Here is a 16,594-nt window from a genome sequence, read left to right as displayed (position 1 = left end):
ACACACAAAACAGAAATACTAAAAGTTTCATGCTAATTTTAATTTTAACACTAAGAATATAAATAGGAATGCAAAGCCAGCGTCAGTTTTATTTATATATATATATATATATATATATATATATTTTTTTTTTTTTTTTTTTTTTTTTTTTTTTCCCGTCATGCATAAAACTTGTATTTTCCTCTTTTTTTTTTTTGCAATTTTTTGCAATTTTTTGCAATTTGCAATTTTTTTTTTTTTACATTTTGACACAATTTAAAACCGGCAGTTATTATTTATATCGTGTTAAAATTTGATGAATAGACCAATAGAAATGCTCAATTCAAAAATTCCGAAAGTTTGTTTTTTTCCTCTTTCTCCTTCTATAAAGTTACCATTTTGGAGATGTAAGGCTTTATTGCATTACAACGACTATATACTTATTTAATCTATTATATTTTATTCATTATTAAATCATATTTATTTGTTATCGGAACTGAATCTAAACCTGAAGTAGGCGGGGCCCAACAAGATAGACTCTCCGCTGAGCCAATCCAGTCACACACGCCCATTTTAGGTCCACACGCAGCACCAATCAGAGAAGCAGAATCTTTCAGAGGGACCAATCAGCGTCCGCCCGTCTAGTGACAGGGTTTGGTGTTGAAGTCACCGGTCGGATGTCGCCTGACCGGATGGTCGCTGGAAGTTTTGTTTTATGAGTTTCGGCTGCGGATAATTTGAGCTCGTTCCCTGCGCGGTGTGATGGTTCTAGCTAGCTAACGACTCTCGAGACTCTTTAAGGTGCTTCAGTCGTGGTTCTCACTGACAGGCCGATGAGCGAACCCGTCTGAAGGGTGAAAAGTCGGCGCTTGGAAGTAACCCGAGCACCTCCTCGTAGCAGCAGCCGCAGCAGCCGTAGCAGCTCTTGTGCCCGGGAAAGCGAGCCGAGCCGAGCCGAGCCGAGTCGAGTCGAGCCCGAGTGAAGCCATGGGGAACCGGGGGATGGAGGAGTTGATCCCCCTGATCAACAAACTCCAGGACGCTTTCAGTTCCATCGGCCAAAGCTGCAACCTAGACCTGCCGCAGATCGCCGTGGTCGGAGGACAGAGCGCCGGAAAGAGCTCAGTGCTGGAGAATTTCGTCGGCAGGTTGGTTTATTATTCACTCCCCGAGTAAAACCACCTTCTCGAAACACCCAGCTGTCAGTTTTCAACTCCAGCAGCTGACACACGCCTGCCTGCTCCCTTGTGTTCAACTTGTCCCGCTGGATTTCTGTTGTTGTCGTTGGGCTCTATCGATTCTCATAGATTTTTTTGGGGCGTATTCTCAAACAGCAGTTACGCCGTTTCCGTAAGCGCGCTCCCGCTGCTGCTTATTGAAACGAGAGCGGGGGACGCACAAAACATGACGTTAAGCTGCCTGCGGTAGCTAGGCTAGCTAGCGCTAGTTAACTATCTAACTAGTTCGTAAGCGACAAACGAGCGATAAAAGGCGGTTTTTGCTCTCAGCTGAAGCTTTAGAAACAAAGTGCGGGAATTTTATATGTCTGAGGAGGTGATGGGAGTAGGTATGAGACGAAAACGCACATTTTTTAAGTAGCTAGCTAGTGCTAACTGTTTGCGTAGCGGCTGTTCAGCTGCAGCCAAGTCCCTGTGGTTCCTATCAGCAGCCCTGTGAGTCAGCCTGACTCTGGACCATGAGTAAGTGCCTCAGAAGCATGGTGTTTTACACCAAACCTCATAGTGTCATTTACCTGTGCATCATCTCAGTGTGTGCATGGTATTAAAGCTGGGGGAATCCCCCTGTAAGAGACACACACACCTACAGCCTGTGTGTTTATAGAGGTGAATTAAGCCTAATCTTAACACACAGACCCTCAAAAACCTCATAGAAAAACTTCAGGAGAGCAGAATACAGTTTAACAGATGTCACAGGCTTATTCCACCACCACCACCACCTTCTCCTCCTCATCCTCCTCCTCATCCTCAGCATCCTCCTCCTCCTCAGCATCCTCCTCAGCATCCTCCCTCATCCTCAGCATCCATGACTACAGAGTGGCCTTAAAGGCTGAAGGCTTCTCCTCCAGTTCGTGAACCCATGCAGATCACCGGACAAGGGGCAAGGGACGAGGGAGAGGACGGCGACCTTAACTGCGAAATACAGAATTAAGAAAGTCTGATCTCCGCCAGTTCGCCAGCCCATCCTCTCCGTTTTCTGCTTAAAGCACATTACCTGCTATTGCTAGGACCTACTGATGGTGGCTTGCATGCTGTGTGTTCATATGTGAGGTAGATTTGCAGGAGATGATCATGAGGTCAGAGTATGCTGTTCAAGAAAGTATGGCTCTCATTAAAAAGAAAAAAGATATATATATATGTGTATATATATATATATATATATATATATATATATATATATATTAGTTTGTGAGTGAAGACCCAACACAGACATACTGTCCCTCAGTTTAGAGGCTTTCAGGTCTCCTCTAGACCCAAAGCTGAAGGCCTCAGTGGTTTAGGTGTGTTCCTGGAAGACCTAGACTCCTGTACTGTGATCTTTTCCTGTGGATAGTGTGTCTGTTATGCTATCAACACAAGGCAAGCTGTCCTCTTTAGTAAATGCAGTGGTGGGTAGTGGTTGGATTTACTCAGATCTGTGTAATTGAGGTGAAATTTAAAGTGCTCCGAGACCAGCAAGTGCTATTGATCTCAGTCTGAAATCATTAAATCTAGTCTGAAACAGCCACACACACTCCGACACTGTGTTATTGTGAGCTGTGTGTTTCCTCCTGTGGCGTAGTTCAGCTTTTGAGTAGTGTGAACATGATGGCCTACTTTCAGATGCTCATCCTAAGAGAATACTTTACATTGAATCGGCTCATTCTAAAGCTCAGCAGGTTTTTTAGGGATGATAAATATGTCAGTATTGACTGATTTGGAGTTTTGATCTTGGTATTGATATTGGAAGTAATATTAAGTGCTGTGATGTGTGTTTTATGTTACATAAACGTGAAAAGAATCGATGAATCGATGACTCTGAAGGAGAAAAGGCACTAGATATGAGTCTGTCAATAACTCTCCTGCAATAATAACCCCTCATATTCATCCACATCTAAATCATATCTGAAAAGCAAAGACTTATCAGGGCTGGAGTTTTAGATCTCCTCATGTTGAAGAAGGTTGTTGAGGTCTTTGGAGCTAGTTTCTATGTGGTTGGTGGACCTCTCTAATAATAGTACTGATGCAGGAAGTGCTGAAGTTAAGTGTTGAACCTTTGGTACTTTGTGCACCTTAATGCTGTAGTTAAAGTTCTTTCAAAGCAAGAGCTACTCTACAGGTGAGCATAAACTCTGTGGATGCAGTGCTCCACCTGACCTGGCCCTTATCTGGAGCAGGTAAATACTGTGGGCTTTGTAGTTCATTTGCAAACCACACCCAAGTGAAAGAGCAGTACTGTAAAACCCAGCACACCCCTGCCGCCTTCTACTACTTCTCTTTACCACCACCTTCCGCTTCGTCTGTTTCACATTCTGCCTTATCTTTCCTATCTCCTTCACCTTCTGCTTTATCTTCTTCACGTTCTGCTTCAGCCTTTTCACATTCTGCTTCATCTTCTGTTTCCCCTTCCTCCTCCCGGCTTCATCTTCGCCTTCTTCTGCTTCATTTTTGCGTTGTGCTCCAGCTTCTGTTTCTTCTGCTTCATCTTCTTCCTCTGCCTCGTCGTCACTTTCTGCTTCATCTTTACATTCTGCTTCAGCTTCTGCTTCATCTTTACATTCTGCTTCAGCTTCTGTTTCTTCTTCTTCCCCTTCTTCCTCGTGCTTCACCTTTATCTGCTTCATCTTTTTCGCATTGTGCTTCAGCTTCTGATTTATCTTTACTATCTCCTTTGCCTTCTTCTACTTCATGTTCACATTCTGCTTCAGCCTTTTCACATTCTGCTTCATCTTCCCCTTCCTTCTCCCAGCTTCATCTTCACCTTCTTCTGCTTCATCTTTACGCTCTGCTTCATCTTCACCTTCTCCCGGCTTCATCTTTACGTTCTGCTTCATCTTTACGTTCTGCTTCAGCTTCACATTCTGCTTCATCTTCTGCTTCCCCTTCCTCCTCCCGGCTTCATCTTCACCTTCTTCCTCTGCCTCAGCGTCACATTCTGCTTCATCTTTACGTTCTGCTTCATCTTTACGTTCTGCTTCATCTTTACGTTCTGCTTCAGCTTCACATTCTGCTTCATCTTCTGCTTCCCCTTCCTCCTCCCGGCTTCATCTTCACTTCTTCCTCTGCCTCAGCGTCACATTCTGCTTCATCTTCATCTTCACATTCTGCTTCATCTTCACATTCTGCTTCATCTTCACATTCTGCTTCAACTTCACATTCTGCTTCAACTTCACATTCTACTTTATCTTCTGCTTCCTCTTCCTCCTCCCGGCTTCATCTTCACCTTCTTCCTCTGCCTCAATGTCTCATTCTGCTTCATCTTCTGTCTCTTCTTCCCCTTCATCCTCATGCTTCCTCTTCACCTTTTTCTGCTTAATCTTTTTCACATTGTGCTTCAACTTCTGTTTCTTCTGCTTCATCTTTGCCCTCATCTGCTACATCTACATTTTCTACATCTTCATGTTCTGCTTCTTCACCACCTTCTTTCTCTTCCTTGCCCCGTTGACCTCCTTCCTCTGCTTCATTCTTCTTTGTCGTCTTCCATTTGAAGTTGTCTCTAAGTGGACAGGAGGTTAAATTGGGGGCAGGAACAGAGAGTTGCAGCCAATATACTGTCATGCCCCCTTGGGCAGTGTGGGCTCCTGATCTTCCTGCAATCATTTCCTTCCTCTTTCTCGTCTGTCTGACTGGCTGGTCTCCTGCTTGCTCAGATCACTGTATTCAATTAGCTACAACTCCTGTCTGCGAGCTCCTACTCTGGGAGTCATGTGCGATTTGCTCATGCCTTGCTGCTGCTGCTGTTGTTGTCGTTCTTGATCCTTCTCCAGGCAGAAGAGAAGCTATTTCATTTAGATGGTCGAGTCGCTGGAGAGGTTCAGGCTGATCATCTCGTTTGACCACATAGATGTGGTTTGAGCAGGTTGAGAGGAGCGTGCTAGCAGGATTAGGCTGACAACAGGCTTCTAGTTTGTTAGCAAAGCTAGCCTATGCCTCAACTACAGCGCACACAATGCTATGACCTTCTGTGGAGGCCCTCCTGTCCCTGTGTCCTACATGGGAGAGAGCACCTTTGCAGTGGAGTCAGTTGCTTCTAAAGCAGCCAGTTCAACAGGTTTTCTTTTTTTTTTTTTTTTGTATCTGCGGGAGAACAACAGGGAGTGCGGCACGCCCCATTCACACCAGTAACCACATAAAACACACACACACACACACACACACACACACACACAAGCAAATTTAACATGCATGCTTTTTTGCACTGCTACAGCCAAGCTGTGAACTACTGTGCAACACACGGGCCTTTATAAAGCATGAATCTGTACTGGTGGACTTTGTACTCCAAGGACGCTCGACGCTCCTATCAAGGAGCCTATCTGCATCGAAGCGTGCATTGTGTCACTGTGGAGATGACCTTGGCTGTTCTGGGAATTCAAACACCTCAGGAGCAAAGCCTTTGAAAGCAACTCGCTTTCTGTGAACAGTGTAGGAGGATGTCGTTGCTGTCCTGCCAAAAAATCAAGCTTTACAGGTGGAGGGGGGAAAAAAAACCTGTTGGTTTATCCTAGAAGTTTGACCCAGTGTAAAGAACACCTGCCATCATGATCATCATGACCATACCGGTCAACGTTGAAATGCCAAGCCTAGTCTTAAATATAAGTTGCTGTTACGTCTGATCAACCTGTACTACTTTGAGTAGGTCCACCTCATTCCACCTCAGTAGATCTGACCTTCCTGGGCATGGACTCCACAAGACCTCTGAAGGTGTCTGCTGGCACCTGGCAAGACGTTAGCAGCAGTCCTGGCGTTTTTGGGCGTTTGCACACTAACGATAACGACCCCTCCCCTAAAGCGAGCCCACAGTCGGACCTGGGTGCAGACCTGAACATTCAACAAGTCTAGAAACGCCTGCAAGTTGTCATGCAGGTGGGACCTCCATGAGCATCAACAAGTCTTTGGTCCCCATGACCCTGTTGCTGTTACGTCTGATCAACCTGCACTGCAACCACCTGCCGAACTTTGAGTAGGTCCACCTCATGCCACCACAGTAGATCTGACCTTCCTGGGCATGGACTCCACAAGACCTCTGAAGGTGTCCGGTGCAGCAGATTCTTTAAGTCCTGGCGTTTAGGGCCTTTGCAAACTAGTGATAACGACCCCTCCCCTAAAGCGAGCCCACAATCGGACCTGGGTGCAGACCTGAACATTCAACAAGTGTAAAAACGCCTGCAAGTTGTCATGCAGGTGGGACCTCCATGAGCATCAACAAGTCTTTGGTCCCCATGACCCTGTCAACAGAACTTTTCTTGGAGCTCATTTGGTAGGTACGGACCACTGTATAGCAGGAACACCCCAGAAGAACCAACCAGATGTTTTGGAGATGTTCTAACCTTCGTTAGTCGTCGTCTACAACATCACAGTCTCTTTTTACAGTCTCGATTCTTATGCTTGACCACTTTTCCTGCTTATCACACCTTCATCAACCTCAAGAACTGACTGTTCACCTGCTTCCTAACCTGCAGATCCCACCTCTTGACAGATGAAGCCGCTGTAACCGTATAATTAAGGCTGAAGTCAGTGAGGTTTGCCCTGGAAGCGGCAGTTTTAATAAGGAACGGCAAACCGTGATGGCGGAGACGTTGGCTGGGTAAGGTTCTCCGTTGAGATACATGACTCCGCCTGGAGTCGTCCACCAAAACAAACATCTGAGACCAACAACAGCATCCCAGACGTGCAATAAATAACGGCTTTGTTTCAGCCCTCCACTGAAAGGTGGGGTTTAAATTGTCATTAAAGCAGCATCTGAATCTGGCCTGGACTGTCTGGTTCCATTACGCTTCTGATTTAGTCCCCGCAGCCTCCAGTCTGCATGCAGAGTCTCTTCCAGAGAACTTCAAATCAATGCTTAAAGGACTTCTAAAAGCTGTGTGAGGTTCAGAGCAGCAGGTGGCCTCCAGAAACCGCAGAGGTCACGTGGCTTGCCATTCCAATTATAGGCTGGAATACATATCAGCTTGCTGCGTCTTCACGTCATTACCATGTGGAAAGAAGTGTCCTCCAGGCGTCCAGGTTTTTCCAGCGTGGGTTTTGGATTTGCTACATGGGTACATTTTAAATGGGTCCTATAGGGCTGGACGATATGGTAGAAATCTGTATCTTGATATTTAAAGATACATAAAAAAATATCAGCGACAGATACGGATACTCCCCCGAACTGAATACAGTAATTTATACTCAACACCTGCTGCTCTTCGTCTAATTAACCCAGTCTAATTACTCTGTTAGTACTGAAACCTGCAGCTGATCAGTGTTTATTAAGCACTAACAGGATCCTCCATATGCTTAGAAAAGCGTGTCGTCGTCTCGATACTACAATTTATCACCATACGATAAAATATCGGCATATTGCCCAACTCTCTAGCTTCCAGCTACCTATATTGATTATTGAGATCGGCTTCTCCCAGGCACCCACCCATCAGTACCGATCTGCCATCCTCTGCCTAATACTGTGCAGGTCCCCTTCACGCCATCAGAAAGAGCTCTGTCTGCCGAAGCATGGACTCCACAAGGTGTCCTGTGGTATCTGGCACAGAGATGTCCGCAGCCGACCCTCTAATTTGTGAGGTGGGACCTCCATGAGCTCCAGGGATCTTGGTGCCCTAGGTCCCAGTTGTCTTTCCTTGGAACACTTTTAAGAGGTACTGACCTTCATACCGGGAACGCTCCACAAGACCTGCCTGATGTTTTGGAGAGATTCTGACCCAGTTGTCTAGGGCCATCTCAGTAGCACCAATTCTTACGCTGGCCCTTTTTTCATCACCTTCAAGAACTGACCGTTCCACATGCATCCAGGTGTTTCCAATGGCTACATGGATCCAAAAGCTTTCTCTAACAAGTGGTGTAATATAAGCTATATGGCTGAACGCATTGATGGTCTTGCACTTACTTCCTAAACACTTCCACTTTTCAATAATGGCACCTACAGTTGATGGTGGAGGGGATCTAGGACGGAAGACTTTTCCCCAGCTGCCTTTTGGCAAGTTGGCATCCTATTACAGAACCACCACGCTGGCATTCAGCGAGCTCTTTAGAACTGCCCATTCTTTCACTGCATGGCTAGATGCTTGATTTCAAACACCGGTGGCCCTGGGACTGAATAAAACCCTTGAATTCAATGATTTCAGTTCTGTCCCAATACTTTTGTCCGTGTACTGTAGGTTTCTGCCAGCGATGGCTTCTCCAGAGCACGTGCTCACGAGCAGATCCTTTTTTTGTTATCGATTAGAAGCTAATGGAGTGTCTGATGAGCGTAAGGAGGCCGGCTGAACGCTGGGCCGGTAGTTCGTTAGTGCGTCTTTCTTTCTTGTTGGCCTCCTTTCTTGGTCAGATTTGTCTTTGAAGCTGCTGTTTCAGGGCTGCTAGCCGTTCCTCCCGATTCGTCTGTAGTCTGCTGCGCCGATTCATCTCGCTGTCCCCTAGTGATCATGACCACTATCTCAAAAAACAACAACAAACAAACAAACACACAAAAAAAAATACCGGCAGTGGCTGTGCTTTGTTCTGCAGGCTTGTTTGGGTTTGCTCTAAATGACCAAGCAGGGATGTCTGGGCCTGGTCATTACGCCAATATTAGAATTGTGATTTATAGGCCAGGGGTCCCGGAGGGCCTTTACATACGGTCTATCCGTGCATTGTTTTGGGGACCTATGAAAAAGAAAAGGGCGAATTTAGCGTGGTTTGACCCGAGGTAAGATTGGTCACTGTCCAAGTGTCCAGTGTTTGTTAGCAACATTAGCAACATTAACAATAGCAGCACGGGTCCGAGAGCAAACATGCTTGTCTGATCAGCTACGATTGGGGTCTGATGATTGGGATTTTTGGCTGAACTTCACCTTTATGTGACCTTCTTTAATTAGCATCAGTTCATTTTAGAAGAAAGTGTAGCAGTATCGTACCATCAGCGTAGTTTTGACGACAAGTCTTTGATAAACCAGGAAACGAGGGTGCTTTATCTGCGGTGACTGAATCTGTGCCCCTGATAAAAAATAGCTCTGTCTGTTTTCAGAAGTTCAGTTTTTGTTTGTTTGTTTGTTTGTTTGTTTGTTTTGCTTATGATGAGTTGATCAGGTTTTGGCTGCGCTTTCCTGAAACGCCGGTAATTCTCCAGGTTTGATTTGAGTGACGTCTGACCGGCCGCCGCCCACTGCTCATAAAGAGCTGACGTGCTTTTGAGTTTGCAGGCCATGTTTTTAATCGAACTCTGCTGTGACTCAGCAGTGACTGGGTGTGTGCTAAACGGCCGACGAGCGACAGGCAAGGTCCAGAGGGAATGGGAATGAGGGTGTGTGTGTCTGTTTATATACATGTGTGTGTGTGTGTGTGTGTGTGTGTGTGCGCTCTCTCCCAGCGTATTTAAACCTGCAGGGCAGCTGAACACACCAGAGCTGTGGCCTATAAGCCGCCCATGCCGGACAGGAGCAGAATAATGGTGCCGCATCACCTCAACCTCTCTAGAGCTCTCTCCCGCCCTTTATTCCCTTCCTGCCCGCACTGCTAACGTTAAACAGCTGCGGATTAACACACAAAAGCATCGTCCGACGCCCTGACACTCGCACACCGCGGACATCGACTGGCCATATCACCTGCTGCTGCTCCGCGTTCAACAGCAAACAACCAGCCAGCCAGAGAGGAAGCGGTCAAGCTTTCCCTGCCGCTTGAAAGGGTTCGGGCAAGTTGGCATGTCCAACCAAGTTGGCATGATCCAAACCTTTTAGTTATACAGTTTAGATAAAGATGCACACCATGTCCAAATGTTTGTGGACACCCCTTCGAATGAATGCCTTCAGCTAATGAGCACATTCGTACACACAGAAGCACACCCCCAATGTCAGGTGGGGTCTAGAGGGGTGTAAAGCCCCCAGCATTAAACTGTGGACCTAACGGTGTTCTCTGGAATGATGGATAATGCTCCATCCAGTACTTTTGGTCATGTTGACCAGCCAGAAGGTCTGCAGTAGGTCTAGGAAAGAAGGCTGTCTACTAGACTTTGGAGGAGCACTGTTGCATCAGTGAGGTCAGCACGTTGGACGATGATCACCATCCCACCAGTATTGGATGGAGCACCAACCATCATTCCAGAGAACCCAGTTCCTTCCACTGCTCCACAGCTATATGCTGGGGGGCCTTATACCCCTCCACTAGCTTACGCCTGGCTAATAAAAGGCATGGTGCCAAAATGGTGTTCGCGTTTATTTGCCTCAGGGCGTCCTATTCTATTGGCAGCACTTCTCTACAGGGGCTAGACAGAGCAATGGGTGCTCCTGAAATTAGCTGAAATGCATTCATTAGAAGGGGTGTCCACAAACATTTGGACACATTGGTGGGTAATTTGAACGCGATCACGATACGTCTGTCGTACTCGAGCCGACGTTAACCGAATAAGGGTTTATTTTGAGCTGGGCCTGCGTCACGCTCAATAAAGCAATGGAGGTGATGTCAGCATGCCTGGCTAATCAAGAGCCGCTCTCTCCCTTCATACCACATCCTTTCATGAACGTCTGACTCATTTGGAGCTGTAAAGACCAGACCTCCATCTCTGCCTTGTGTGGCAGGGTGATGTCATCGTCCTGGGGGGGGGTGGGAGAGTATTGTTGTCATATCTGGTTTAGCAGGCTGGTTCGGCCTAGGCCCTTATCTAATTCGCCCTGCGCGCTGAGGGCGCAGCCCTGGGGCTGGAGATCTTAGAAACCGGTTGGCTGTTATGACCGAGAGGCCCCGTCTCGCCTGGTGCCTTCTTGCGACAGATTGCTGAGGGAAGTGGCTTGGAAGAAGCTATGAATTATTAGTAGAAGACAGAAAAAGAGGCTGAGCTTGAGAACAGTGGAAATCTCGTCTGTAGCTTTCCCTTTCCGTAAACACATAATTTGCAGGATTTATTACATTTTGTTGTTGAAATTAAGCAAATTCTTATTCGTTTAATATTTTAGCGTGCCGTTCGGCCACCATCATGATTTTGTTGCCAGATACTGATGCAGAAAAATGCTCGTCTAATCTGAATCTGACTGGTCTGAGTGTTTCGACCAGTGAAATGACCAGTTTGTAGCATGAGCCACAAACAGCAGGAAGTAATGATTTGATCATCACCATCATCCGCCGGCATCCTGACCTCAGTGGCGCTTGTCACTGAATGCAAGCAAATCGTCGAGCAGGTCCAGGAAAGAATGCTGTGAGGATCTGATTGCATCTGTGAGGTCAGCACGTTGGAGCTGGGAATCGCAGCTGAAGGGCTGAAACAGCAGATTACAGCCAGCTGTGAAATGTGAACTCAAGGTGGAGTAAATTTGAGCTATCTAGTGCAAACAGGCACAAAAGGGAGCGTAAATGTGTATGTTGGCGAAAAAGGGTCGGTGGTGCCGTTCGGGAGGGTCGGTGGTGTCGTTCGGGAGGGGGTAGGGTAGGTGGTGAGCAGCGGCTCATTATCATTTAAAGGCACGGGCTCTTAAACCGGCCTGCTTCACGTAACCCACATTTCTCCACACGCTGGGTCGTTAGAGAGCAGGCTGCACTGCCCGGCTAGGCCTGTGATGTGAGGGAGCTGTGTCGGGGTTGCTATGGCAGTGTCGTCGGGATAATGAGAGGAGGACGAGGAGGAGGTTGGCTATTTGGCTTCGTGCCCGCCATCATTTATTTATTTATTTATTTTTTTACGGTACTAAAAGAAACTCTTGCTGAGCCGAGCAGAACAGATGATGCGAGATCGGACCGGAGCTGTCTACGCTCTCGCGCTCTCTCTCTCTCTCTCCTTCTCTGTCTCTCTCGCTGCTCTTTGCTTGTGCATATGCATAATAGATGAAATGATACACAATCTGCTCGGCCTCCTCTATCATTTACAGCCCATGAATAATGGACACAAGCCCCTCCGCCCTTTTTTCCCTGGAAATAAGTTTGAGAGAGAGAGAGAGAGAGAGAGAGAGAGAGAGAGAGAGAGAGAGAAAAGACTGGTCGAGCTCATGCTAATTTGTTCTTGGCTGATGTGTGCTGTAATGTATAGCATGCAAAGTTGTTGTTTTTCCATGTGTGTGTCTGTGTTCAGGTGAGTGTGACCTCAATGCAGGTCCAGTGAGAGAGTGAGAGGGAGAGCGAGCGAGAAAATTTGGGGAAAGAGACACTGTAAGACACTATAGTCTCCCCCCCTGTGGCCTTCCAGCACTACATCCCCTACAGCCACCTCTGTATCTGTCCGTTATGGGTTACGGTTCAGAATCTGGTACAGCAGCATCATCCTGAAAAAATGGTATAGGTGAATGTAAGCAGTGGCATTTGTAGAGAGACCAGGGAGGTCCCAGATCCAGAGCCGGGCCGATCCCGGTTACGGTCCTTTGTTTTTACTGCTGTGCTTTAGCAGTTGTCTGCCGTTTTTTTTTTTTGTTAGTGCTTTGCCAGCATTTGAGCTGATATTCCTCCTTTTATTTATTTATTTATTTATTTATTAATTTTTACTATAAGTGACTCAAACATCTCGCACACTCAGTACACCTTCATGCTTGTGTTTCCTCCTACAGTGTCGGGCAACGTCTTCGCAGGTGTTTAATCCTACTGTAGTAACGATAACTGAACCTCCAATGAGTCGCTGTGTCTCTGTATCCGTCCCCATGCTTTAGTCCTGGCTGAACGATCTCCGGGCAGCGTAGGCGTTCGGCTGGATGAGGAGCAGATGTAGTGCAGTGGCTCTGGAGAACCAGCAGCTTGTGCTGAGTTGGTCCTGGCAGAGATGGGAGTGGTCTCACTGGAATGGTTGTAAGACTCATTTATATGTAGAAAAATTAATACGTCCGTTTCAAATTGATTTAGCCGTCACCCCCTACGGCTGGACGTGTCCATTATGTTGGCATGGATGTACGTTGGCTAGTCCCAGTGGGACCGCTCTGTTCGGTCATTTTTTAAAGATCATGCACTAATACAGACGAATCTCATACAGAGCACGGGGCTATCCACTGGCCTGAATGGACGCTTCATCTTCTGCTTCAGTGGTCTTCATAGGAATGGTTGGAGTGGGCGGTTGTTTGAACCCTCCAATTAATGATATTTTGCCCCGAAATTGATCACCCAAAAAATACACGTAAAACACGTAAAAATACACGTAAAAATCAATAAATAAATAAATAAATCTTCCCATCACAAGCTTAATCCTGGTCTCTCTCTGCTGTGGCACGGCTCTTCTATCCTAGGCCTCCTAAAGAACCAGATTCATGCTGTTTTCATGTGGAATTGAGCTGAAGTATCGCACGGCTTCACCCGGTCTGATCATCTGCTAATTGGATAACTGCGGGAATCCTTGCGCGGTCGTGTCGAGCGAAATGGCTGAAATTGCATTTGATCGCAGTGGCCGGCTATGGAAGAGTCTGGCAGGCTGCAGCATGAGACGCTTGAGTCAGCCTGCCAGTCTCTGAAGACTACCTTTAAAAATGCACTGATGCGAGTGGCAGGACGCCATCTGTTTGTGTGTTTGTGAGGACGGGAGTGTGTTTGCTTTTGATGGGAATGGGAATTCCCCTCTTCCTCATGAATAATTCCATAGTCTAGGGACTGAGGGGCAATCAAGCTTGATTGTCATGAGCGATTTCTGAGGATTTTAGGTCTCCCTGCCCGTCACACGCTGTGTTGTAGCATCCTTGCTCACATTTAGCTTTAATTGGCTTGTAAAGCGATACCTTCACACCTTCAGGACCTGTGGATGCCGCCAAAGCAGCTCTGACCAAGACCTTAACAGCAGATCCTTGCTCAAGTCCTTGCTCGAGTTGAGAGGTGGGCTATCCATGAGCAACACTGAGGGTGCCCCTTGGGTGCCCCTTTACCCTGTTGCCGGGTTCGTGGAACCAGCTAACAGACGCCCGTGCCGACAAACATCGCTTAAGGAGTGTGCTTTTTCTGTGACTCCGCCCGGCATTGGCCGGGATTCAAACCCGTGACCCCTGGGCAGTAGTGGTAGGGCGTAAGACTGCTGCGCCACTTGAAGCCCACCTGCCAGTGGTGTTAATGCCGTGACTGATCAGTGTGTATGACATTGTTGGAACATAGTAGTGCTACAGTACCACAGATCCAGCCATGGTTATGTTAGGGCTGACCAATGACCTAGAACCCTAATGGACAGTGGTGAATAGAGGTGTGTCTAAAGGTCATTAGCATGTTATTTGAATTTTTTTAACGCTCGCTTTCTCACCCTCTTTATCTTTGCAGGGACTTTCTCCCCCGTGGTTCGGGCATTGTCACCCGGAGGCCTCTCATTCTGCAGCTGGTTAACAATAAAGCAGGTGAGCCTCACCAGACCAGCTCCGATTCTTCTGAAGCCTCAACCTCACATGCTTTCGGCTCTCTCTGCTCTGACTCTAGTACCAACTGCTGGGTTTGTTGGGTTTGTTTTCGTGTGTGTGTGTGTGTGTGTGTGTGTGTGTGTGTGTGTGTAGAGTATGCAGAGTTTTTACACTGCAAGGGGAAGAAGTTTGTGGACTTTGACGAGGTTCGGCTGGAGATCGAGGCGGAGACGGACCGGATCACAGGCTCTAACAAGGGCATATCCCCCGTTCCCATCAACCTGAGAGTCTACTCCCCTAACGGTAACACAGCGTTACACTTTCCTACAGCTCGAGCCCTCCGATTACTTCCCCCACGTTCTCAGACCTTTCATCTTCTCTCTCTCTCTCTCTCTCTCTCTTTCTCCCTCCCTCCTGCAGTCTTGAACCTGACTCTCATCGACCTGCCGGGGATGACCAAGGTTGCTGTGGGCGACCAGCCTCAGGACATCGAGCACCAGATTAGAGACATGCTTATGCAGTTCATCACCAAGGAAAGCTGCCTGATCCTGGCTGTTACGCCAGCCAACACTGACCTGGCTAACTCAGACGCCCTGAAGATCGCCAAGGATGTGGACCCTCAGGGTAGGACCTCTAGGAGAACTGAGAGTCTGTGTAGAGCTCCTTTAAGCTCCTTATACTGTAGTGTATGTCCTCAGGCCAGTGTGGAGTGATGATATCCATAAATAATGACATGGATGGTGCCTTGAAATCCTTTAGAAATGCTTTTCGCATGTAGACATCGAAATGGCGAAGGTGCTGGGGTGGGGAATTTGAAGCCCACCTAATGAGTTGTGCTGCTCTGGACGGCCTTGGCTGTGTGTATTTGGATGCATGGTATGAATGTGAAGTTCTAACCGGTTTGTGGTTCCCCGCAGGACTGCGCACTATTGGTGTGATCACTAAACTGGACCTGATGGATGAGGGCACGGATGCTCGAGACATCCTGGAGAACAAACTCCTACCCCTGCGTAGAGGTGGGACACACTCGCCTTAAAGTTTTATACTGACGAACGAAGCAGCGCGTGTGTGTTGTGTAACTCTGTGTATGTGTGCCAGGCTACATTGGGGTGGTGAACCGCAGCCAGAAGGACATCGACGGTCGGAAGGATATCCGTGCAGCCCTGGCGGCCGAGAGGAAGTTCTTCTTGTCCCATCCTGCTTACCGACACATTGCTGAGCGAATGGGAACGCCGCACCTGCAGAAAACCCTCAACCAGGTCTGCACAGGATGACCGAAATAAGCACCCCAGGCCATGCTTGTCTGTTTTCAGTCATCTCTTCCTTCCTTTTTCTTTCTTTCTTCATCATGTATCTCTTTTCTCTTGCGCCCGCAGCAACTGACGAACCACATTCGGGACACGCTGCCGGGTTTGCGCAGTAAGCTGCAGTCTCAGCAGCTCTCTCTGGAGAAGGAGGTGGAGGAGTACAAAAACTACCGACCTGACGACCCCACACGCAAGACCAAGGCCCTGCTGCAGTGAGTGCTACCCGTCTCTTTGCACCTGAAGATTCGACCAATAGAAATGCTCCAACATAATCTTATAACTTGGTATTTTGGAGATTCACATCACAGGGGTTGTCCCTGCTCTCATTGACAGGATGGTGCAGCAGTTCGGAGTGGACTTTGAGAAGTGTATTGAGGGCTCAGGAGATCAGGTGGACACGGTGGAGCTGTCCGGTGGTGCCAGGATCAACCGCATCTTCCACGAGCGATTCCCCTTCGAGCTGGTCAAGGTAACCCACAAGCTCCTTCCCACAGAAACAGTGAATGAGCAGGTGTCCCAATACTTTTGACCATATAGTTTATGTTCATTAAAAAAAAAAAAATCTGTCACAACAATCATCTTGTTTGGGCTTTACACCTCTCCACCCCACGGTCCAATTCTATTGGCAGTACTTCTCTACAGAATCTAGAGGGTGCAGCTTAAAATAGCTGGCTGTAAGCAGTAGTAGAAGGGGTGTCCAAAAACATTTGGACATGTAGTTTAATGTAATGTTTCATAATACTTCCAACTCTTTTCAGTAAAGTAAAGGAATGTTTTCCGTGATACCGGCCCTTTAAGAGAAGTCTGTTCCCACACGGTTAGAGGAGCGCTTGTCCGTGTGTCG

The 16,594-nt window shown here is 47.3% G+C and overlaps 1 protein-coding gene across 5 annotated transcripts in view; it reads left to right on the top strand.

The window, feature by feature from the left end:
* The first annotated feature begins 636 nt into the window (after positions 1-636).
* The window catches only part of dnm2a (dynamin 2a), a 56,775-nt gene continuing 40,817 nt past the window's right edge, over positions 637-16,594 (top strand). For all 5 annotated transcript variants that reach the window (XM_072675218.1, XM_072675217.1, XM_072675215.1 and 2 more), the window contains exons 1-8: positions 637-1,127; positions 14,370-14,443; positions 14,597-14,746; positions 14,864-15,067; positions 15,361-15,459; positions 15,542-15,702; positions 15,820-15,962; positions 16,084-16,219. In XM_072675218.1, the coding sequence (XP_072531319.1) occupies positions 967-1,127; positions 14,370-14,443; positions 14,597-14,746; positions 14,864-15,067; positions 15,361-15,459; positions 15,542-15,702; positions 15,820-15,962; positions 16,084-16,219 (1,128 nt within the window). In that variant the 5' untranslated portion in view covers positions 637-966. The remainder of the gene's footprint in view (positions 1,128-14,369; positions 14,444-14,596; positions 14,747-14,863; positions 15,068-15,360; positions 15,460-15,541; positions 15,703-15,819; positions 15,963-16,083; positions 16,220-16,594) is intronic.

This window comes from Salminus brasiliensis, chromosome 3 (genome assembly GCF_030463535.1).
Source record: "Salminus brasiliensis chromosome 3, fSalBra1.hap2, whole genome shotgun sequence".
Classification (NCBI taxonomy): domain Eukaryota; kingdom Metazoa; phylum Chordata; class Actinopteri; order Characiformes; family Bryconidae; genus Salminus; species Salminus brasiliensis.
This window is presented reverse-complemented; position numbering and strand designations above follow the sequence as displayed.